We start from the raw sequence: 23,501 nt of genomic DNA, 5'->3' as shown, positions 1-23,501 counted from the left end.
ACTTAGATTCTTAATGAATACCTTAAAATGAAATCTCTGAGTTCTGTAAAAACAATTTATAGAAACAGCAAAGTGATGAACAGCAGCCAAAGAAAGGTTAATTGCTGCTTAAGAGAAAACATGACATTTTAAGACAGCAACCCTGAAAGTGTAATCAACTACAGATTTACATTCGTAGCAAGTGTTTACACTGGTCATCTTAGGAGTGACAGCTTTTAAGACATATTCCATCCTACAAGTAAAAAAACATGGATGAAAATCTTCAACATACGTGACTTCCCTTTTTGCCTTTAAAAGAACTAATTGCGCAATAATCCTATGTACAAAAGATGAACACAGTTCACTACGTAACCTTTAGTGTGCAACAAAATAAAAGCCATATAGTAACCTCCTGCAATTGTGGATGTGTAAAATGCCTGAAAAACAGCAGCTCTGTGATGTGCTTTGCCAAGACCTTGCTTGCTTTCTCAAAGAGGAGGAGACAGAAGCTCAGTGATGGAAAGCACTACAGAGAATGCTCTGGAAAACCTGCACTCCCAACATTTCTATTTATCTATCTCACCTATGACAGCACTTCATAAAAGGGTTCATCCTGGTCATGTATGTCCGAGCCAATAAGATCCTTAAAAGTCTAAGCCAGATTCTGCTCAAGAGGACTAATGGCATGAAAAAGTACCTTTTCAAGGAAATCACACACAGTAGTTACTGAATTTAAATTACTTTGGCCTTGTGTTCAAAAGATGTAACTTAAGAGTATTCAATTCCTGAGTAAGATTTCTGTGGAGCTACAGCAGGTACAAGCTTATATTCCAATAAATAACTGTGTCAATCAAAAGGGGAAAGGAGGGAAACACTTGTGGAAATTCTTCCAAGTTGGGAACATCTTTATTGAAATCATCTAGTCTGATCATCAGTGTAAGCAGACCAGGGTATTCTAATGTGCAGCTCTGGTACCATTCTCCCCTTCTGACCCATTACTAGCATCTCAGACAGGAATTAAATCCCAAAATCCTTAATGGAAAGGAGATTCACTTTCAGTCTTATGCAAAGTTTTCAGAGGGGTAACTAACTCCTTAGAACACTGTACCTAACAACTAGTCTGAAATCCATTCACTTCAGCAGCCAGCTATTAGATCTTCAAGGCTAAATAAAGCCCCCTTATCACAAATATCTTCCCCTTTGGTGTACTCGGATGGGGAGGTAATTTGAATGAAATCTTCTCTTGATGTACCCCACTAAGCCTCAGTCTGCACAGCAGCAACAGCCTTGCTCCATGGCTTACCTTCCTCGCACCATTCTTCCGAACCATTTCTAGGTTATCAAAGTAACTTCTGAAGTGTCAGACACCCACATGTGAAGTCACAACAATTATTTTAGTGATACCATATGCTGCTTTGTAATTCTAGCTGATTTCCCCCCTCCTACGTACTAATAGACCTCGTTTTGCTGTATTACAGCATGCACCCATGTTACTTTGATTATCCACCACACCCCCTCCAGTCCTCTTCAACATCACTGCCTGTCAAAATGCATTTCATTCCCCAAGTAATCAGTGGTTTGTTTCTAAAAAAAAAGGACTTGCCTTTAAGTACAGGAGGATTTGCCAGAATTCACCTCATCCAACACAATACTACTTATTTCCCTTGTCCATCATCTTTAGGCACTACCACATCCATTTCACATTTTCTTCTACATCACAGCAGCTGCGTCCACTGGATTCTGTTGACTGCACCAGGAAAACACAACTCTGTCCCCCGTTCATTCACTGTAGCCTTTTGTCTCCTCCAGGCACCTTCCGGAGTACCCAGACTGCGCCATATCTGGCTCAGCTCTTCTCTAGGCCCTATGTGGTACCTCAGTGCCCCTTACACAGCATACGGGTTGTGGTTTTCTCATTCAAAGCACCCAAAACACGGCTACGTCAGACCCTGCCAGGCACCTCGTTTACTGTAACAGACGTAAGGTACAGTGGGATGAGGGACCACAGCAGTGTCTTGTAAAAAAGTCATCTTCCTCCTGTTATTCAGCTGCATTAATTAAAACTGACAGCAAGCTAAAACGTTGTAAGCCGTTGCTAAAAGCTGAGCATACACCACTCCATGCAATAGCTACAGGGACATCGTTCAGAAAAAAACAAGGCTTTTCCATTTGCTGTACACAAAGACTCTGATTTACAGCAGTATTGCTTGTCTTAACTCTACTGAAGTAGTGAAGACTTCAGGATAGCACAGAACCTTAAACATCTCCATAATTAAATCACTCCCAGTAAGAACATACGAGTTGGGAAAGCAGACTGTCTTTTGGGTAAATAATATTTTTGCACGAGTTTTAGAACAGCGGTATTTTCAAAACACTTTTGCATGACTTGTTTTATCTCCAGTGATAAAGTTCTGCATAAGTGCGCTCTCTCGACAATTTCTAGGATATTTATAACTTAACAAAGTGCCTCATTCAATTTAGCTAGATCCTACAAAATAAATACAGATACTAAATAAATACAGTACAAATACTAAAGGAAAACCCTTACAAGTATTAATTTTAAACCCAGGTCTTGCATTATACTCAAACCGCCAACAGCTGAACTCTAGTTTTGCAAGTCAATCATGAAGCTTGGCAACAACGTACCAAGACACCTTTTCAAAAGGTCACCATCATTACAAATACATAGCATTCAAGAACAGAGAAATCCAATAGTACAGGACAATACCACACGTCTGAGAACACAGCCACGTGAAGCTTACCTTTCCTAGCGCTCCTAAAGAAAGTAAATAGTGAAGTCTGTTCCACACCAACCGAGATTTTACAATGAGGATGCGTTCCACACTGATCTTTGCATTTCACATCAGCTGGAAACGCCTACTCACTACTGCGAAACAGTTTAATAGTATCAGCATTTATGCTTGGTAAAGTGTAAACATTAAATCTCCGAACCCGTTTTCAGACCGAGCCATTGTAAGAAAAAACGTTCACAAAACAAATGCGATGAATAGTAACATACGGTTGAAGTGTCAACTCGTTAGATGCATACCTGCACACTGGCTGCTACAACTGGAGACCCTGAGGCAGAAGATGGTCTGTGTGGAGTTGACAATTGTTTAGTAGCACCCTGTGTTCCACTTCCTGCTCCCCCCGACAGACTAGTCCTACTAGCTCCACTTGAGTTAAGGTTACTGCCTCTGCTGGCAGGTACATTCATTCCAACTCCACCCAAGTTATTTTTACCAACAGTTCCAGACGGAGAAGAGTTGGGCAACTTTGAAGAAGCCTGAGGGTTCTTTGCAGGCTGAAGGCCTGAGGTGCGATTAGAGGGCAGCAAATTCATTGTGGGAGACTGCCTGCTGATATTTACACCACCGGTCTGTTTATGAAGGGGGTTGTTGCTGGAGTGACTACTCTGGGAAACTAGTGCACTTGAACTGGAAGAACTGGGTGTTGTTGCAGGCCTGGGGGATGAGGTGGACTTGGATGAGAATTTAGGTGACGCATTGGGCTTGGGTGTCACAGAGGGCTTAGATGCAGTGGGCTTGGGAGAGGCAGCAGGTTTGGGAGAGGCAGCCATGGAGAAGGGAGGCTTGAAACCCTGGGAAGAAACTTGTGATACCATAGCCTTGGCTAAATAGTTACTAGAGGTAGAGGTGCTGGATGTTGTCCGAGAAACCAGTGGGTGAGACACTTGAGAGCCACTTCCAGATGAGGGATTAGACAGAGGCAGGCGATACACTACAGACTTCTCTTGAGCCTTGATGACTGGTGATGAGCAAGACAGTTTGGGATTACTGCTCAATTTCACCACCGGATTGGTCTGAGATTTACTAATAGTTGCTTGTAAAGGAGATACGTATTTCTGCTGTACAGCTGAATGCTGGTGCACCTTTGTCACTTGTGTTGAGGAAGAACCACCTTGAGCCTCAGAAGATAACAAGATGTTAGCATCCTTGGTTCTTTGAGAAGAGGTGGAAACAGCTGCTTGGGTCTTAGAGGAAGAAACATGAGTCTGTGAAGAGGAGGAAGCAGCTTGGATCTGGCTTGACCTCTGTAGTCCTTGCTGAAGTAGTTTGGCTGGCAAAGGCTCTAAGGAAACCTTAGGATTTTGAATTGAAGATCCAGCAATAAGGCCTGAAGAGATACCAGTGTGAACTAGGTCCTGGGGTTTCTTTGGTACTGGTCCTGTGTGACCAGCAATAAGACTTGATGAATGGGGTGTCTGAGTGGGCTCTACTTTCTTTGAAGTTGCCAGGGGCAACTTACTCATAATGCTTGCTAGCTTCTCTTCCCTCAGCCCAGGGCGAGGTCTGGATGTTGGTGTCTCTATAGTGGACCCAAGAGGTGATCCCTTGGCACCATTATTGATAACTGCCAGAGCATCAGAAATAGAGTCCAGTGAGGGTGGGTGGAAAGAGAGGTCTTCATCCAGTGAGTCATCCAAGCAGATAGTCTCTGGAGCTGGCGTGCAGCTAGAGCTGGCTGGGGTGCAGGCAGGTGTGCTGGAACCCAGTACAGTAGCACAACTTGAGTTGACTGAAGACATACAGGTTTTCTGTTCTTTCTTTGGACTGGAGTCCTGAGAAAGAAAAGGTAAGAAAAGACAAGTTTAATAGCCTTTCCAGACTATATCCAAAATCTTCTGTAGTGCAATACTATTATTCTGTAAACTCAGATGAACCAAAGAGCTACTACTGAAATTTTCCTATTAAGGTGCCTGTGATATTTAGGTGTTGGAGACCCGTGCGCTAATTCAATATTTGTTTAAAAAGCTAGTACTGCTGCTCCACATAAGTAAAAGTGCCCCACACAGTTAAGAGTAATCAATGCTGTGAAAAACAGGGTAGGTAATCTGATCGCTAGCTAAACTTGGTACTGACTAAGACAACACCTAACCGTGTCCAATGAGAATGTCTATCAGCTTACTATGTTATCCTCCCAACCACATGTTTTTCCAGTGTTGCCAAATTTAATATAAGCTGAAAACAAACAAAGCACACATTAAAAGCGTGAAACTTTACTGGAACCTCTTTTTAGTCCATTTAAAAACAAACAAACAAATATAGCTTAAAGTTAAAGCTATACTGAAGTCTTTGGTATTACTTTTGTTAAAGTAATACACCACCAAGTCAATAAGCTTTTATAGCATTTGCTAACAGAACCCTTCTCCCAGAATTTTACTGACCAGAGGGAGGAAAACAGGCTGTTACCAAATGGGCACACGGAATTCAGATATCTAAATAGGTATTTACCTTCACTTTGGGTTTAGGTGCCAGAATCACCTTCTTCTTTGCCCTAAAGCAGAGGAGATACATGTTCATCAGAATAGAAATGCAAATCATTTTAGTTTTAACTGTTACCCTGATTATATCCTAATAAATGACAAGGATGTCTGCTGGGCTTCAAGCTTCAGTAGTAAAATATTCTTGAAATAGAAAATGAGTTAAGAGGAGGGGGGAGAGGGGAGAGAACAAGCACACTTCTAATCCATGTTTTGGTCATTTATCTCTAAACATATTAGATGCAAAATTCACTGAATTGCTGGTATAATGTGATGGATATCGAGATAGCTGTCTCTTACTTTTCTGATTTAGAGAGACTTCAAAATATCAAGTAATTTCAGCCTCTTAAAATCTTTGGGTTTGTGTACTTACGAGCTTTTTCTAAGCCTATAATAGTTACATAATTTCACTATGTTGATGTTTCTGTCACTGAGGAATACACTCAGTGTTCTCATTTATTATTTCAAACCACATGAAAACAGTTGCTTCCCCCCTGCACCCCCCCCAAAGAGTGTTTTGCTGCTTATCAACCGTGAAGAGCAGTTTTATCTAACCTGTCTGCTGCAAAAAGCCATTTAACAAGCTTCCAGGTTCTTTTGCAGTGTAACTGAACACCATAGCACCAGCTGCAGTTATGCAAGTCGGGACAGCATTAAGAACTATTAGTCACCAGCTTCAACTTTGAAGTTCAGCATTTCACACCTTTTCTCCTATCTATTTCTTCAAGAGGATTAACAGATTTACATCTTAGGGGTCATTTATTCTCCCTTCCTAAGCAAGTAGGAATATGCCTGGTTAAAAAAAGACCTTACTGTAGGTGGACCATGATTCCGTTTTGCTATTAGGACTAAAACCATCTGATGTTAATCATATTTATCACAAAGGTCACAATTTGGGTGTTACTCAGTCGTAACTGCTGATTTGAATTCTGGCTGAATGAGGGCAGCTCCCATGAGGGACACAGCATTGTCTGAAAATCAAGAAGGTAAAATTCCACTAGGACACACAGCCTTCTGTAGCTACAGAGATATTTTATGGGGGAAAAATAAGAGCAGCAAATACTGCAGTCTGAGTTCAATTTAATATGCTGCACAGCAACATTTGGGTAGTTTAGAGTGCTTGGAAATACCCCAAGTAAAAGACACAAATCCAAGAATTAATAACTTCTACAGGTACGTCAGTGATAGAAGGAAGACACGGGAAAATGTGGGCCCTCTCCAGGAATAAATGGGAGAACTGGTTACCTAGGATATGGAGAAGGCTGAGGTATTCAATGACTTCTTTGCCTCAGTCTTCACTGGCAAGTGCTCAGTCACAGAAGGCAAATGCAGGGACAGGGAGAACGAAGAACTACCCACTGTAGAAGATCAGGTTCGAGACCATCTAAGGAACCTGAACATGCACAGGTCCATGGGACCTGAGGAGGTGCACCTGTGGGTCCTGAGGGAACTGGCAGATGAACTTGCTACGCCTCTATCCACTGTATTTGAGAAGTTGTAGCAGTGCAGTGAAGTTCCCACTGACTGGAAAGGGGGAAACATAACCCTCATTTTTAAAAAGGAAAAAAGGAAGACCCAGGGAACTGCAAGCCAGTCAGTCTCACCTCTGTGCCCAGCAAGATCATGGAGCAGATCCTCCTGGTAACTGTGCTAAGGCACATAGAAAACAAGGAGGTGATTGGTGACAGTCACCACAGCTTCACCAAGGGCAAATAGTGCCTGTCAAATTTGGTGGCCTTCTACAACGGGGTTACAGCATTGGTAGATAAGGGAAGAGCAACTGACATCATCTACTTGGGCTTGTGCAAAGCATTTGATGCTATCCCACATTACATCCTCGTCTCGAAATTGAAGCAACATGGATTTGATGGATGGACCACTTGGTGGATAAAGAATTGGCTGGACAGTTGCACTCAGTTATGGTCAACAGCTCGATATCCAAGTGGAGACCAGTAATGGAGTTGCTCAGGGGTCAATATTGTCAATATTGCTGTTCAACATCTTTGTCTGCAACATGGATGGTGGTACTGAGTGCAGCCTCAGCAAGTTTGCTGATGACACCAAGCTGTGTGGTGCAGTCAACACGCTGGAAGGAAGGGATGCCATCCAGAGGGACCTTGACCTGGAGAGAAGGGATGCCTTGCCAGGCTTGAGGTGTGCACATGCAAACCTCATGAAGTTGCACTTGGATCAGAGCAATCCCAAGCACAAGGACAGGCTGGGCAGAGAATGGATCGAGAGCAGCCCTGAGGAGAAAGACTTGGGGGTGTTGGTTGATGAAAAGCTGAACATGAGCTGGCAGTGTGTGCTGGCAGCCCAGAAAGCCAACCGTATCCTGGGCTATATCAGAAGTGTGGCCAGCAGGTTGAGGGAGGGGATTCTCCACCTCTGCTCTTGTGAGACCCCACTCAAAGTGCTGCATCCAGCTCTGCAGGCCCCAACATCAGAAGGACATGGACCTGTTGGATTGAGTCCAGAGGGCCATAAGGATACTGAGAGCTGGAGCACCTCTGCTATGGGGACAGGCTGAGAGAGTTGGGCTTGTTCAGCCTGGAGAAGAGAAGGCTCCGGGGAGACCTTACAGCACGTTCCAGTGCCTGAAGGGGCCTACAAGGAGGCTGGGGGGGACTTTTTACAAGGGCCTGTAGTGACAGGACAAGGGGTAATGGGTATAAATTGAAAGTGGGGAGGTTTAGATCTCAGGAAGGAGTTCTTCCCACAGACCATGGTGAGGCACTGGAATGGGTTGCCCAGAGAAGTTGTGGATGCCCGATCCCTGGAAGTGTCCAAGGCCAGGCTGGATGAGGCTTTGAGCAACCTGGTCTAGTGGAAGGTGTCCCTGCCCATGGCAGGGGAGTTGGAACTGAATGGTCTTTAAGGTCCTTTCCAACCCAAACCATTCTATGATTCTATGATCAGTAGAAAAACATTTACCACTTAATTGAGTTAAAATACAATGCCACAAGAACATTACACAGGTGTATGTCTAAAGTAGAGCATAAAAACCCTCTATGAACATAAATATCTTTCTCCCCCTCTGTCCAAACAAAGGTAGTACAAAGGTGGGAAGAGATGCTATGAACAAACTAAAGAGAGTAGTAAGTTGTCAATGTTATACTCACGGAGCAGAAGTGAGGTGATTGTGAACACTTCGACTTTCTTTAAAGAGCATCCTAAAAGAGTGGCAAGAAAAGAAACATAAGGCAATTCTACAGGGACAGTCAGCATGTGACCACCAAATACTCAAGTATCCTTGAATTTTCAGAGTAACTCTTTGATTATCTGTCCCCAAAGCAGCTAGCAGGTAGTTTGTACTGCTATCACAATATTCTTCAGCATTTTGTATAGGTCATTGTGTATCATTTCTGTAACTTCAATTACCCTGGACATACATGTCTTTTTCACTATGGAGCCAACTGAATGACAAGAGTTGGTATGACACCTCAACACTTCACATCCTTGTATTTCCATGTTATCAACTCCTGACAAGCGGGAAGTGAAAACAATTCCTGACCTGTACCTATACTACAGCTTGCTACCCAAACACAGCTATAAATAGACACTTAATGAAAACTTGGTCCCCTTCCCTGTTTCCAGGTAGGCAAACTAGAACAGACAAGGCTTTGCTACACCACTGCCAGCACACTAACACTGATCACATCATGAACAGCTGTCTAGGCAAGAGCTTTTCACCACTGGTAACACATTCCATAGAGTTGCAACTCTATGAAAAATCCAAATAGCCACAAATCTCAATCTGGTAAGAAAGCACTGACATCCTCTTGCTCCAGTTCCAATGCCTTACTTCTCAGGTTCTACTTTCAGCTCTGTTTTCACATTTTCTTCACCATACCAACCTCCAAATCTGTGTTACACTGCTCTCCAGAGTCTACTGAATGCCTATGAAGAACATCATGGAGCAAAAGGAACATTCCTCATTACAAGTCCAACATGCCACTTTGTGATCTACTCAACTTCTTCAGAATATTCCCCTCCCCACCTCCTTCCTGGTGTTTTGCTCTTTAATATTTTTCATCTGGGAATTAAAATCCCAAATGAATCCAGGCCCAAGTAATTTGTAGTACCATCCTTAAAAGCTCAAGACAAAAGTGTAACTACTACAGGAACAGAAGTCAAAGATACAGTATAAAGAAAGGGCAGTGCAGTATATGTTCCAAAGCAAGAACATCCTTGGAAAACACTCCCTCCACTGCATACATGTATTTAGAGGTAAAAGTTGATGACAGAGATCAGCATGAGATTGTTTCTCTCTGATCATGATTTCAAGCCAAACGTGTTGTTTGACCTATGCAGAGTAAATGTGTTGCAAGCCTACTTCTATGACCTCCAAAGATGATGGAACCCCTGGAATTAAAGGAAACAAGCTTCTTGTTCCTTTAGGTTGAAGGCTTTTTTCACACATACATGGAATTAATATGCAACTCAGTTACAAAAGAAGTGGGTTACGTTATTTTAAAAGGCTTTGGGAACCTTTAGGACAAAAAGTGTTTCTCTAGATCCATGAATATTAATAAAATAATGTCTTGGGGCAGAGTACGGAAGTTATACACATTGAAAATGCACGTGACAAAGGTACTTATAATACATGTGGACAAATGAATGAGGTTCGGTTTTAAGTTATGACCAATACCTTACTTCATGCTTCCATACTAAGCTCTGAGGAATGTTAAATACAGTTAACTTTGAAAGAGCAAGAAGTTTTTCCTCTGGGCTGAACCCACAAATTTCTGGGAACACAGACCTACTCCGATCAGTAAGAATTCCTTATGAAATAAACAGTAGGCCATTTTTAACATTACGTGTCTACATTTTTTTCAGTTTACATAGCTTCGCACTTGAGGTCACATATAAGGGTAAAAAACTGTTAAGACTTCAGCACAATTCCTACCCTGAGTGTGCAGCATATGAATAACAATGTGCTGTATTAGGAGTTACCATTATCAGGCTCCAGCAAACACTTGCTTTTCTCTTGCCATGCATAACTGTTTGCCTACCAAGTACAATACATCACATCCTAGAGAGAAAGCAAGGAAAGCACCTCCCCACAGATACAGGACAATTTGTAAATCATTATGGTACAAAACTGCCCAGTTGGGAAATGAAGTCTTTCCAGTCAACAGAAAGTTACAATCAGGCAGCTCTTGTGGGTTGTTTGCCTTTTTTTTTTGGAGGGGGGGTGGTGGTGGGGGGAAGAGGGGATGTTTGGCTTTTTTTTTGTTGAAACCACTTTCTATAAAAGTTTAAAAGCATACAAAAATTTTCAGCACACTTATTGTATGGAAAGAGAGCCATATACATTACACAGCTTTCAAATACAAAGCTTTAACATGCTTCACTTCTAAGTATTCTTGGATGACCTCAAACTATCACTTGGCTATTTTGCTACTATCCTCAGTGACCTCTGTATCTCTTCTTAAGATAAACTGGGATTCCTTGTCTTGTCTGCTTCAAGAAAATCTTCGTAAGAGGTAACATCTCACTCAGCCTCCTTACCATATAAAACTAGATCCTTGAACAGAAATAAGTCAGCTGTGTGGCAAAAAGTGTAAAACTTCATTTGTTCCTTTCATTAATATTTCACAAGCAGATTGTTAGAGCTTCATTTTCTACACTGACTATTCTAGGAAATATCTCAGTACAGTTATTTTTACAGCTTGATATAGATTTGATTACAGCCAAAGGTACTCTGCAGCAAATTGCTTAGCATTGTTGTAGCATTCAGCTTTTACAGTTAGGTCAAGATTTGATGGGAAATTGTCTTTTGCTATTGGTGCTAAGAAAAAATCCTCACGTTACCTATATTTGCTTCTCCTCTTCCACTTCAAAGTGTTTGAAAACTTTGTCAAATCTGTATTTCACAATGATTACTACTGTTCTCATTTTTTCCCCTTCGTGTGATTGTTTCCTCATAAGAAGTCAGTAGGAAGCAAGTATAAGTTTTCATTAAGAAACTGGTGTATTTTTAACCGCAGCATCACAGAGCATCCCAATTGCATACCAGAAATAACGAGCACAAGCCTTAGTGTTTCGTGAGCTGTGGTGTTGAAAGTGCAGCTTACGAAGTCTGTGTCACCCTGACTAACAGATTGCTTACAACATACAGGCAAAACTGCTTTCTAGATCACTATCACATTCTGTACGACAGGAAGAACTTCACAAGCAGTTACCGCTCACCTCATACTTCCCCCTCAAATGAAGCACCATGCACGGAGGTAAGAACTTTAATAAATCCAGTCTCCAGCAGATGACAAAAGCAAATAGTTCTCCAAGGAAAACAGCAGGATTTCAGCCCTCAAGCTTGCAAAGACTGAATGTTTTACAGAAGTTCATTTTCTAGCTTTTACAATATTCCAGTTCCACTGACACATTCTGAAGTTTTAACCACTATTAACAGTAGATGGTTGAGCCAAATGTATGGCAAGCTATAAGATCCGAGAAATAGGTAACACTAAAATGAATAAATACATAAAGCAGATATCTGACCTTGCCTGCATCCAGCCTTTAGGCCAAAGTGGTTTCACTTCTGTTTCCATAAAGGTTTTGAGGTAATCTTCAGCAGACTGACTTCTATTTGGCTCTAGCTCATAGCATCCCAGCTTGATCTTGACAAGATTACACAACAGAGACCTGCAGACAGGAACACAAGACATGTATTGAAAAGAACAAGCCTTTCAAAAGCTCAGCAGAAAAAGGATGGGAATGGAAGCAGGGATGCTATACAGCTGCTGTCCATTGCCAGTGTAGGAACAGCTCAGTTCCAACTGTTTTTTTTTTGGAAGTTTGCCACTGCCTGAAGTTTGCTACTACAACTGGTACGATCTGCCACTGTCACCTCGCCATTTCCAACAGACCATACGGCTCTTTTTTTTTTATCCCATCATCCTGTAATTGGTTTTACATTTTCTTTGTCGTTTCCTCATAGATGAAACATCTTCTCTCACTTTGCTCAGTGACCTCTATCTCATTCAAGATGAGGATTGCCTGAAAGCAAGCGGAATCCATTCTATGTTAAATATTTCAACGTAAGATTCTTTCTGACAGGGACGCTGTCGTTTACTGTCCTTAAAAAATATAAAAGTGCACACAGTTAAGTAACACTGGCCTTTCAGAGCCTCTTGAATGAAAAAACAAACCCAAAACCAACCAAAAAACCCTAACATATTTAAGTATCTCTCCTTTAAGTATGGCTCCCTCCAGGTCAGTTCAAGCTATACTGGTCATATATATTCCATGAAGCTTGCTTCCTTTGTCTTAACATACTGAAAAGACCTAGCACAAGATATCCACCAGCCCCTTCTAATAATGTGTATACCTGTACTAAAATTAGCTTTAATCATGCATGGGAAATGACTAATTTAGAAGTATCCGCTTGCTTAAAAGCCTACCTAAATAACAGTAATTCCGTTTTCAGTAAGATCTATTCTAGGAAACAGAACAGTGAGAACTCATCATTTCAGACAAGAATCTGTGTAGCTCTTTAGAGATAACATCAATTTTGTATTCAGAGTGGATGGAAGGGGATAAGATTCATGCATTCCGGACACTGGCTTGCCAAACCAGCATGGCCAATTTTGGTGGTCTGCCCTACCATGGCAGAAATCTTCACCATTCTTTGGGTGACAGTGTTTTGTGACCTATTCCTAGGATGGTGGGAAGAAGGTTTAACTCTGCTTATACATCTGTTCTTTGCTTAAAGAAGCTCAAAGTTCTAGGCCCAGGAAAATACTCCTGTATTTTGATAAAACAGACAAACAAGCTGTGAAAAAAGGGTTGGACATAAGATGATCTTGCCTTTCAGGTTAAAGAAAAGGTGTTTTACCATTGCAGCATTCTAGCTTGTCTGTTTAGCCCCAGGGCTCTCTGAAACTTCTCAGGTGCACTTCTGAGATGAATTATTTATTAAATAGTATCATGTAATACCATCCTTTTACAGATCCCTTAATGATACCAGTGAAAATTTTGGGTGGAAAAGGTAGTCTTTTCTCACCTCACTGTGTCATCCCAATGAAACTTTTTTCTGGGTCCCACAACCCTCTTTCCAGGTTTCTCATCATCATCTTCCTCTGATCCATTTTTCTCTCGCTCATCTTCTGCTTGCAACCTATGGTTAGAACAGTTGTTTTCTTTGCAGGTTTACAACACAGACAAAACATTTCCTTGAGTAAGGAGTGTTGGTTTAGGTGTCAGGAAAAAAAAAAAAAGGACCTGTCTTCAGATTCTTGTTATAACCTTCCTGAAAGTGTAAATAGTTTATCTTCCTCTCCCCATACTTCATAGTCCTCAGACAAGTGAAAAATGACACTGTATGGATGCTATCAAGGATGCTGGCTATAAGCTTCAGGTAGTGCCTCTACTGGGAAATGGCAGGGTGCTTATCAACCTAGTAACACTTCTCCAGGTCTAAAATTGCTTAACTATGAGGGAAACAACTACAATGAACAAGGACAAAAATACATCAAGAACCTGAACACACCATCCTCCTCCATTAATCCACGATTCTGAGAATCTCCAGTGTCCTTCTCACAGTTTATAATTTCTTTTTCTCAAGACTTATTTAATTCAGTAACCAGAGTTTCTTTCAGGAGTCAGGTGATAACATGACTTTATACATTTCAAGGCTTACAAACACCTGAAGCTGGAGTTGAGTGTTTTGCTGAGCTCGGGGAATGAACAACGTGGAGACAGGCTTCCAGCTGGACTCCAGAATGGGCATACACAGACTCCAGAAATACCTACTTGGCATTCTTGGCTTGACTGCGGGCCTGACAGTCCTCTTGATACTTGCATAACTGTTCAGGCATGACATTACTGACAGCCAGTTTCAGCTTTTGCAGTGGTTCTCTCAAGCGGTCATCCTGTGAAAAAGAGAAACACCAAAGCAGTGTTTACATTCAAAGTAAAAAGTGTTTCAGATAGTTTCACGCTCACTCCTGAGGCAGTATCTCCAGTACTAACTATTGACCGCAACAGCCATTTCCTACGTGACTCTTGACCCCTGATGGATGTAACAACATTATATAAATGCACATACTTGAAATTTCTTAAACGCCTCATTTAAGTCTTGGGACCAGAAACAAGGAAAGGCAGTCACAAGGAAACATATCATGAATATCCCAAAACTCTCTGAATGATCTCTTTAAATAGTGATTTTCAATCAAAATATGGAAGGGAAATAAACCTGAGGGAAAAAGCAAGATGACTTGACCAACAAGTATCTCAACACTTGCAAATAAGTATCCAATTAATCAAGTCTCCAAAACCTCTGTGTATAAGAACATCCTAAGTAGGTAATGAAAAAATATGAGTATTAGATCATTACATGTAATTCATGTACCTCACCTCAAAGGTGAGGACCTCAATTCTACCGTGCATGTAGAATTGTCTACAAATACCAAGAAATTCAAACCTTAAAGTACTAGACTATATACTTCCCTACATGTTTTAAATTCTCTTCCTACATCTTCCAACATTACATTCTTAATAACTGCTTATTGAGAAGAACTAACATACTATGTCCTATAAAGTCTTAATGGCATATGAATCTGTCTGCATTCTTAGCAAGTTCTGAGATGTCTGTATTCATAATCCTCAGATCCTCCACAAGATTTAGTCCTGGATTTCATCTAAAGGATCAGATCAGGATACTTCAGATAACAGATAATTTTTATTCAACAGGAAAACGCATTCTTCAAGGGAAAAGCGACTGCAAATGACAAAGTATTCTTAAGACCCAGATACAAAGGCAAATTTGCACAAACACTACAGGCTGGGTCATCTATTATCCATCTAGCCTTTCTTTTTTCTCGGTGTAAAAGTGAATCCAATAGTGATTTTTTTTTTAGCCTGTCATAACCATGATTACTGTGGCTTTCTAGTTCTGCTACTTTGCTATGTCCCTTACCCAGATTTCTACATGAAAGCACTTGGTTCTCAAATAAAGGGTCTGAAATACTTGAAATATTTGTTCCTAAAGTAGTGACAACAGCAGTTACACAGAAAAAGAGCTTTTAACCTGATCCAGCAACTGATCCAAAATCTTTTGCTTTACTGGACACTGTGTAGCTGTTGCTCTACTCCCCTGCATTCTGTCCTCATCACTATTAGGTAAGTGACTCACGCTGGAGCTAATTTCCCTGTCATTACCTGGACATTGAGGTGTAACTTCTTCAGACGCTTGATCAGTGTGTCCTTATTGCATGGCACAAAAGCCTCAAGGTGAGAGTACACTCCATTGCGGATGGCAGGATTTATCTCCTGTAACTGTAGCTCAATGCTGACAAACAAATGAGAGAGTCAACCAGTGAGGCATTCCAAAATGAGGATGACAACCAAACAAAAACCTAAGGAAGCTTGGTATGCACAATGTGTCCTAGCTATGCATACTAAAAATAGCAGCTTGGGACATCTGCTGATAGATAAGCTGGTTTTTTTTTTTTTTTTTTTACAAAAGGAAGAAATCTTAATCAATGGCAAGAAACCATTCATATACATAATTCTCCAGCAATGTTGAACACTCATTCAAATTTTGTGTACTCCCACTATTTCACATCAATCTGGATACAATTTTGACAACTACAGCTTCTAGAGATTACCTTTTTTCCCTTAGAAGACAAACATAGAACCTGCTATGCTACAGGCTTAGTTGAAGGATTACCGAGTGAAAAGAGGTGGCATTTTCCTTCATGAAAGCCGAAGGTGTTTTGAGTTATGGAAGTGAGGGACAGGAAGAAATAATGGCAGTCTTATTGAATTTTACACACAAAGTCAAGGACACAGGGCACTACAAAACACTACACTGGATAAAGACAAACAGATAGTCATGACAGGAATTGTATTCATATATAAATCTGTTTAACTAATAACTAGCTTAGACTGATCTACCTTTATTGACTTTTAAGGGCTTTGTTGGAACAACCTCAATAATATTTCCTCTTCTGTACTTTTCCTTTCACCCCCTTTCCAAAAAGGGAAGGTTGTACAGATAAGCACTTACTCCAGCAGTATATTATTCATGTCTTGCGTGAAAAACTTCTTCCTGCCTTCTTCATCAAACATCTTGGCGGCCTGAAAATACAGCAATGAAGAGCAATGAAGATACAACCTTTGTAGCTTGACTTTTATAGCTGTATCACATTCTTATTTTCCAGAGAACTGCATTACTCAAAAAAACCCCAAAAGCAAACTATACTCAGCTGTTTAGAAAAGAGACAAGGATTGTTGCTATTATTATAGTCAAATAAAAACTCCTTGCTCTAGGGCAAACAATAATTCTATTTAGAAATCTGCCTGGAACACTGATGTTAACACATTCATCTTTTTAATAACCATGAAGAAAATGGTAGGCATGTTAACATTAACTCACCACCAGCAGCATTCCACTACCACTGTTTGCTTTAAAAAGAGCAGCACTCCTTGACAAGTCAGGCAGGCAAGAGCATCAACACATTTCTACTCTCCATCTATAAAAGGCTACTTTTCTACCTCTTATGTGCCTCATCCAGTTACAAATTCCCAGCCTTCTTAGCTCCATCTCAGTCCTTCACTGCAGTTTCTACCAAGGGATTAGCTATGCTAGAGCAATACCTTACTTCTCTTTTTTGGTGCTGTCCAGCATTGTCACCATCCTTTAAGCTATTTTTCTTTAGTATTTTGCCTGGTCTCTTCCTGAGTCTCTTTCAGGGAGTGGGGTGGAGAAAGACAGTCTTACTACTATACATACTTCCTTTTATTAGAAGTTTTTACTGATCTTGCAGGAATTCCCATGCAGGATCCTTTTATCTTTGTTCTTATCACCTAGATTCTTATTTTCACAAGCAATGACAGCTTGTAGGAGAAAGCCGATTCTCTGCACCATTCTACAAAAAACAGTAAGATGATTCCTTTAGTGTTTATCCACCCTGCAGATTTATAGAACTCAAGAGAAAAGGGGAAAAACAAACTAAAAAACCCCACCCACACCACTTTTGGAGGTTTATTGTCATCTTATATTCTGGCACTGAGACCAGACAGTGAATATCTAAAGAAGCTGGAGAAGGATATGCATGCGGAAGAGTAGGCAAGCAAGGTATCATTATAGTGACTAACAAATATTAGAGGCAGCCAAAATACTACAAGGCTGAATATTTGAATAAATTAAAAATCTCTAATTCTGCCTTTTAAAAAATTTTAGTGACTTTTGACATCATACGTAAAAACTACAAATAAATGCAAGTGTTAACATGGTAAAACTTTTATTACTAAGAAATACTTACTCTTCTTGCCTTTTTAACTGACCCATTTAGGTTTGAAAGAAAAATACTTTCTGGAATTGCGAACTCTACACTGCAGAGGAAAACAGAAGTCTGATACTCTATCAGAAACCACAAAGGTAGCCCATAGTCTGAATGCTTTACCGCTTTAGTCATGAATCAAAGTTTAAGTTCCTGTAAGAACTGCATTCTGCTCACTACTTTCTACTGTAAATTCAGCTGCTGAGGGGATGGCACTATCTGTTTAAGGATACTGAGGCATTTGTCCTGCTAAAAAAAGTCAGAAAGGTTATATATGTTTACAAGAGAGAGGATACCAAAAAGACAAGTTGGAAAGTCTTAAATCCAGTATCTTTCAGCATAATTAACACAAGAATTACCATCATTTTCTGGCTTACATAAAGTGGAAGGAAAGCTATGCTTTGACATTTCAGTCCCAGGCAGACCTTAAAAGCTGATTTCAGCATTATACTATCACAGAGGCCAGTGTTGCTTGCTTTTGAAGAGAACAACATCGGCAGATTAAAAAACTGCATTGCTATCACTGAACTGTTTGGGTTTTTTTGTTCCACAGACAATCTTGACAGTTACCTTCACAACAGAAAAAAGCCATTTTATTACTTTTCTGCTTGTGTACAATATTGTTTTCTGTCATGGTAGTTCAGAATTGCCTACTTAGGGAACTTGAAGATGTTAGTCTACAAAAGGAAGCCAGGAAGTTTTTACTGTATTGAATCAGGGGCTTCCTAAATGTTTGGGGGGGTGTTTTTGCAGTAAAGAGCACTAAAGCTCTAAGCCCGGTAAGTACTGGACAAGACCCTTCTCTTTTGCCTGCTTTTTAGATGATGTTTGCCCCCACCAAGGACATGTCGGTTGATGACAATTTGCAGAAGATATGGAAGTTGCAAGCTTAAAGTCACCACACAGTCTGTTTTTTCCCCCAAGGGCATAGGGTAGACTTTCTCTGCTCAGCCAGCACCAAACTTGCAGAGGACATGACCAAAAGCAGAAGATAAAAAGAATTAGGTTTTCCAAGAGCCACTGAATCAAAGCTTTCTTCCATCTGGGTGGGGCTCATTATACAGTGAAGCAGCATGAATTTGGGGCAGGCCACTAACACTTCCTGACTTTTGGCCTAATCCAGTAGTTCCACAGTTTTGCTAGAAGCTTATTGTTGATTCATAACAAAGTTAACCTGAATATTCCAAGGCAGACAAAATCATCTCTCTCACTTCAGTAATTATTAACCCCTCGGCTGTATTTAGCTTGGTGCATTTTAAAATAACTAAGAACACTGTAAAACATTTACATACAGGCAAGAAACATTACGTTTTAGCATTGTTCTAACCTGCAGCAAAGCAAGCTCTGCTGCTGTTTAAACTGTTTTTACTTAAAAAGGTAGTAACTTGAACTGCATTTTCAAAACTTATTCTGAGTAAGGAAAAGCTGCACTTTAAGTAAGGAAAAGCTGCACTTTATTCTGAGTAAGGAAAAGCTGCACTTTATTCTGAGTAAGGAAAAGCTGCAGTATGAGAATCTGGACAATGAAACAACAAATCCATTCTCATTTTAAGATAACATCCACAACTGAAACAAGGAACATGTAATACCTTAATAGGTCTGATTCCTTTCCATAAGTTATTGGGATGTAGTGTTCAGATTTAATACTTTTCATTAATATTGATGAGTTTGGATTCCATTCTAACCTTCTAAAAAAAATTTCAGGGTGTTTCTTGGTGAGATTGCAGTTGGTGGTGGTTTTTTTTTTTTGGCTGTTTGGTTTTTGTTTTGTCTTTGGGTGTGGGTTTGGTTGTTTGGTTTTTTTTTTTTTTTTTAACTGGCAAGTTCACATTTATGTTCAAGCCAAAAATTCGAGACATTGATTTCTAAGCTGCAGTTGTATTGCAGGCTTTCTTTTCCAGAGTAAGAAAACACCCATCCATTTCACCAACTAAGAATTCAAGTTGAAGTAACACCGATCTTTCCATAATGGAAATAATCCAAGCAAACATTACAAGTTACTGTACACAAGATTTAGAAACCCTTGCCTCCACCGTGAAACAAACACTGCTTTAACAGTTCACCTGCATCACCTCTGTGCCCGTTTTCATCCGAGTATAAACACAACCATTAAGATTAACATTAACATCAATTCAACATTTTAGAGTTTCAGCCAGCAATTCAAGGACAACTACTCAGGCCCTAAGTATTCTCATTTCTCAGATTCCTGAACGCAATCCCTTCCCGGTGAATTCATACTTACTGTTCGAAGGTCTCCAATGCGCTTTTCAAGTAGCATAGGCAGACCTTCTGGGAGGGCAGGCACCTGCTTGGGTGTCATGACCTGAGAGGTGTAGGTTGCATGAGTGACATTTCCGTTCTCTCCCGACAGCTCAGATACCGGGCTGCCATCAGAAGTGCCATCAAGCAACTTGTCAAAGTCAATGTCTCCCAGCATCTCCAGGGCACTTTCAGCTTCTTGCATGAGCTCACGTTCATTTGTGCTACCAAAAATGGAGAGGACAGGATCATTGATCCTAAGATTCAAGTCGGAGATATCATTTCCTGCACTGAGAGAGGAGGAAGGAATTTTACTAGGGGTAGAGGTTGCAACAGTCACTGGAGGTTTTGGACTAGATTCCTTCTTCCTCATGGCTTCCTTCTCCTTCTGAAATTTACGGATCATGGCAGCCAGAGAGAGTGAGTCTTTATACAATTTCTTTTTCTTCTTTTCCGACTTGTGTGAATTTAAGGCCATTACTCTGTAGAGGAAAGAAGTCTTTCATTAGAATGCATGTGACCTTTGAGGCCTCAGTAAATCTGGGAGTTCAGTACAACTCAAAATTACTGAGGCAAAAAAGTACTTTGTGCTTCCATCTTCAGACTATTATCAACTACCATAAACCTTAGCCAGTCACGTGACTTCATTCTCTCCAACCGATTTGTGAAGTTTTGTACACATTAAGTCAAAGGTTATTTACTTTTGACTTCTCTAATTACGGAGAAGTTGGCACAGCTGTTCAAGTCATGGCTGATTTATGCTATTAAAGTACTTAAACTTGCCTCTCGGGCTCCTGAATGGTGGCAGGTTGCTATACATTTAGGAACAGTGCACGTTAAAATTCTTAATGATCAAGAGAAATCTTTTTTGACATGCAGGTTCAAGATCTATATGCTACTTAAACTGAGCCTTTTCCACCAATGAATCGCCTTGATAAAAACCCACTATCAATAAATATTCAATACCAACTTGAATATTCAATAATAAGACAACTTTCACTCAACAACAGCTTTCTAGAAGCCAGTTGAAAAACCCGCCACCTTAATTCTTCCATGATAGCCTCAGAGCTCAGGAAAGCACGCACAGAGTTAGTACAAAACATGTAGAATTATTGAACTACACTTACAGTTTCCGAGGTCAGAAACCAAGGGACAAGAAAATGACTTTGCATTAGAAGATGTAATTCTTAGTGCTATTTAAGACTGGGTGGAACAATGATGGATCATACTATTCATAGACTCAAAATTTCTTTTCTGTAACTTTTATTTCCTTGTTTTAATATTGTGGGACAAAAACCCCCATGAGCCTGTAGAGCTTATTTATGCAAAAACCCCACACAAATTCCAAACCCAAAATCTATTTGCTATTTGTTACAGTTTCAAAATACAATATTCTAAATATCTGTGCTAATCTTGCTATGGAATGCAATGTTGAAACCAAACCTCACATACCCTTCAAGGGTTCATCTGAAGAAAGAAACCTACCCCAACTGCTTAGGAACTTTCATTTTCCGAGGCTTCTTCTCCTTCTCTGTCCCTTCATCTTTTCGCTTGCGCTTCTTCATTCCACGATCTTCACTTTCTTTTAACTTTGCTATCTAGAAAAAGAGGTTGAATACAGGACAATTATTCTTCTACTCTAAGGGAATTTTACAGCAAGAAACATTTTACCTTACACTTTCCAATTCAGAGCCAGGAATAACTCTGAGCACGTAAATGCAAACGGTACCACTGGATTCCCAGCAGCAACTGGAGTTACTGACAAGTCTCAGTCATTAATCATATTTGACCAGTTACAGAATTCAGACTTTTCCAGTAAGAAAAATACTTTAAGGCACAAGCAGACTGATGCCCAGCCAACCAGCGCAATGGTTACCATGGAAGGCTGGATCCCCCACTCCTTCTGCCACCACAGTTTCACTGCTGAGTATGAAGTTACATAGTAGGGAGTACCTCTTTGGCCAATTCAGATCAGCTGTCCCCCCTCCCAGGTTCTCAATAATCCCTAGTTTACTTGCAGGGCAAGGAAAAAGAAAGCTTTCACACTGTACAAACATTATTCAGCACCAGACAACAGTAAGTTTTATCAACGCTATTCCAGTCACACACCTGCATCATAGCACCATAAGGACTGTTATGAAGAAAGTTAATTCCATCTAAGTCAGAACCAACACAAGAACCCTTAATTTTTCTAAATTTAAAGAATTACAGAGCAGGAAAGCACAAGTTCTTTGAATGGCATGGAACTTGGGAATGTCATATGCAAGCAATTATGTTCACAAACTTGTCAAAGAACATAAAACTGCATTTGGGAGAGGCTGTATATGTACTTTTTAGTATAGCTAATCATAAGTGCTGAGTTCATTTTAACAGATACTTTGAGTGTTATTATGACCACTAGGAACAATTTAAAATCAGACAACCTTTGTGCAAAATCCTAAAAGTGATGTCGGAGAATAAGTTTTCATCTCAAATAATAAAATTCCTGTAAAATTAAAGAATCATCTGTCACTTCAGGATGGATGGATACAGCTTCTTAGCTTGCCTAAGCAGATGGTTCACCTTACAAGACTGCACAGTTTGTGGACACCCCGCGTTATTTCCTGAAGGCTAGTACATGAGCCACAAAACAGAATATGCAGTAAAACAGTACTGTACATCATTCTACTTTCAGCCTCTTCATCAGAGTCGTTCTAAGTGCATCAATTATTTCCTAGTGCCCACCTAGCTACAAGTTCTGTATAAAAAGCATAATTAAGATCACTCACTTTAGGGGGCCTATGCTTTTTGTCTTCTGCAAAGTCTTCATCCTCTGAGTCAGATGCCTGGCGGAATTGCAGTGTACCAGTGTTGATATAAAACCCTCCATATTTGGTTGTCAGGGATGCAGGAACCAATTCATCATACTGGGCAGGAAAACGCAAGATTCATTTATTAGCATTTCATAATAAGATTGATACATAGTTCATTTACCAGTCACTATACATGAAAGCTACATACAAGTATACAGGGCAGCTTGCTAGAACAGAAACAGGATAGTCATGCTATTGAAAACTTACTGGCCAAGGCACAGAACATTAATATCACAAAATAACCTTTCTACTTGAAAACAATACCCCCTTTTCTTGGATGGTAAGACAGGATCACAGCATTAAAAGTATTGCTTTCTGAAGGAAAAGAGGATGGGCACAGAGACACCACCTGCCCATGAGCAACCACTTGGTTGTTCACTGGTGGTTTTTGTCCAGGAGGTAAGCACAGTGCATTATTTACTTTCATCTACGACAGCCTTACAAGCTTACCAGCAACACCACTGGCTGAAAACAAGCTTTGTTTAAAAAAACCTCACAAAACCACCCACAAAACCCCTGCCTCTATTAATCTTAAGTTTCACACTTCCATTGAGTACCCTTCAATTTTATAAGACAATGTGTGGTTCAAATTACCTTCTGTTTGTCATACACATCACAGGCCCTTTAAGTTACCTGTATGTGATAGCCACAGTTATTTCCAGAACCTATTTTTTTCTGTATTTTCAAAAAAGATGACAGTCTGCACAATCACTATACTGTGCTGGAAGAAGCATAACCTGTATCAGGATTTTACAGAACTGGATGTTAGATCCAGGAAACAGGACCACAGACAGTAGAGATGGTTTTGTAAATTAAGCATAAAAAACCCCCTCCTCA

General features: G+C 40.3%; 1 protein-coding gene across 1 annotated transcript in view; it reads right to left on the bottom strand.

Annotated features, from left to right (window-relative positions):
- Positions 1-23,501, bottom strand: part of UBN2 (ubinuclein 2) — a gene marked incomplete at its 5' end in the record, with an annotated part of 44,325 nt that overhangs the window by 3,460 nt on the left and 17,364 nt on the right. The window contains 11 exons of the mRNA XM_010146681.1: positions 3,029-4,561; positions 5,235-5,277; positions 8,386-8,436; positions 11,768-11,911; positions 13,272-13,385; positions 14,021-14,139; positions 15,428-15,557; positions 16,278-16,348; positions 19,796-20,294; positions 21,298-21,410; positions 22,581-22,718. Coding sequence (XP_010144983.1) covers positions 3,029-4,561; positions 5,235-5,277; positions 8,386-8,436; positions 11,768-11,911; positions 13,272-13,385; positions 14,021-14,139; positions 15,428-15,557; positions 16,278-16,348; positions 19,796-20,294; positions 21,298-21,410; positions 22,581-22,718 — 2,955 coding nt within the window. The remainder of the gene's footprint in view (positions 1-3,028; positions 4,562-5,234; positions 5,278-8,385; positions 8,437-11,767; positions 11,912-13,271; positions 13,386-14,020; positions 14,140-15,427; positions 15,558-16,277; positions 16,349-19,795; positions 20,295-21,297; positions 21,411-22,580; positions 22,719-23,501) is intronic.

The sequence above is a fragment of the Eurypyga helias genome, unplaced genomic scaffold, assembly GCF_000690775.1.
Source record: "Eurypyga helias isolate BGI_N326 unplaced genomic scaffold, ASM69077v1 scaffold8372, whole genome shotgun sequence".
In the NCBI taxonomy this organism is placed as follows: Eukaryota; Metazoa; Chordata; class Aves; order Eurypygiformes; family Eurypygidae; genus Eurypyga; species Eurypyga helias.
Note: the sequence above shows the minus strand (reverse complement) of the source record. Positions and strands in the feature narration are given on the sequence as shown.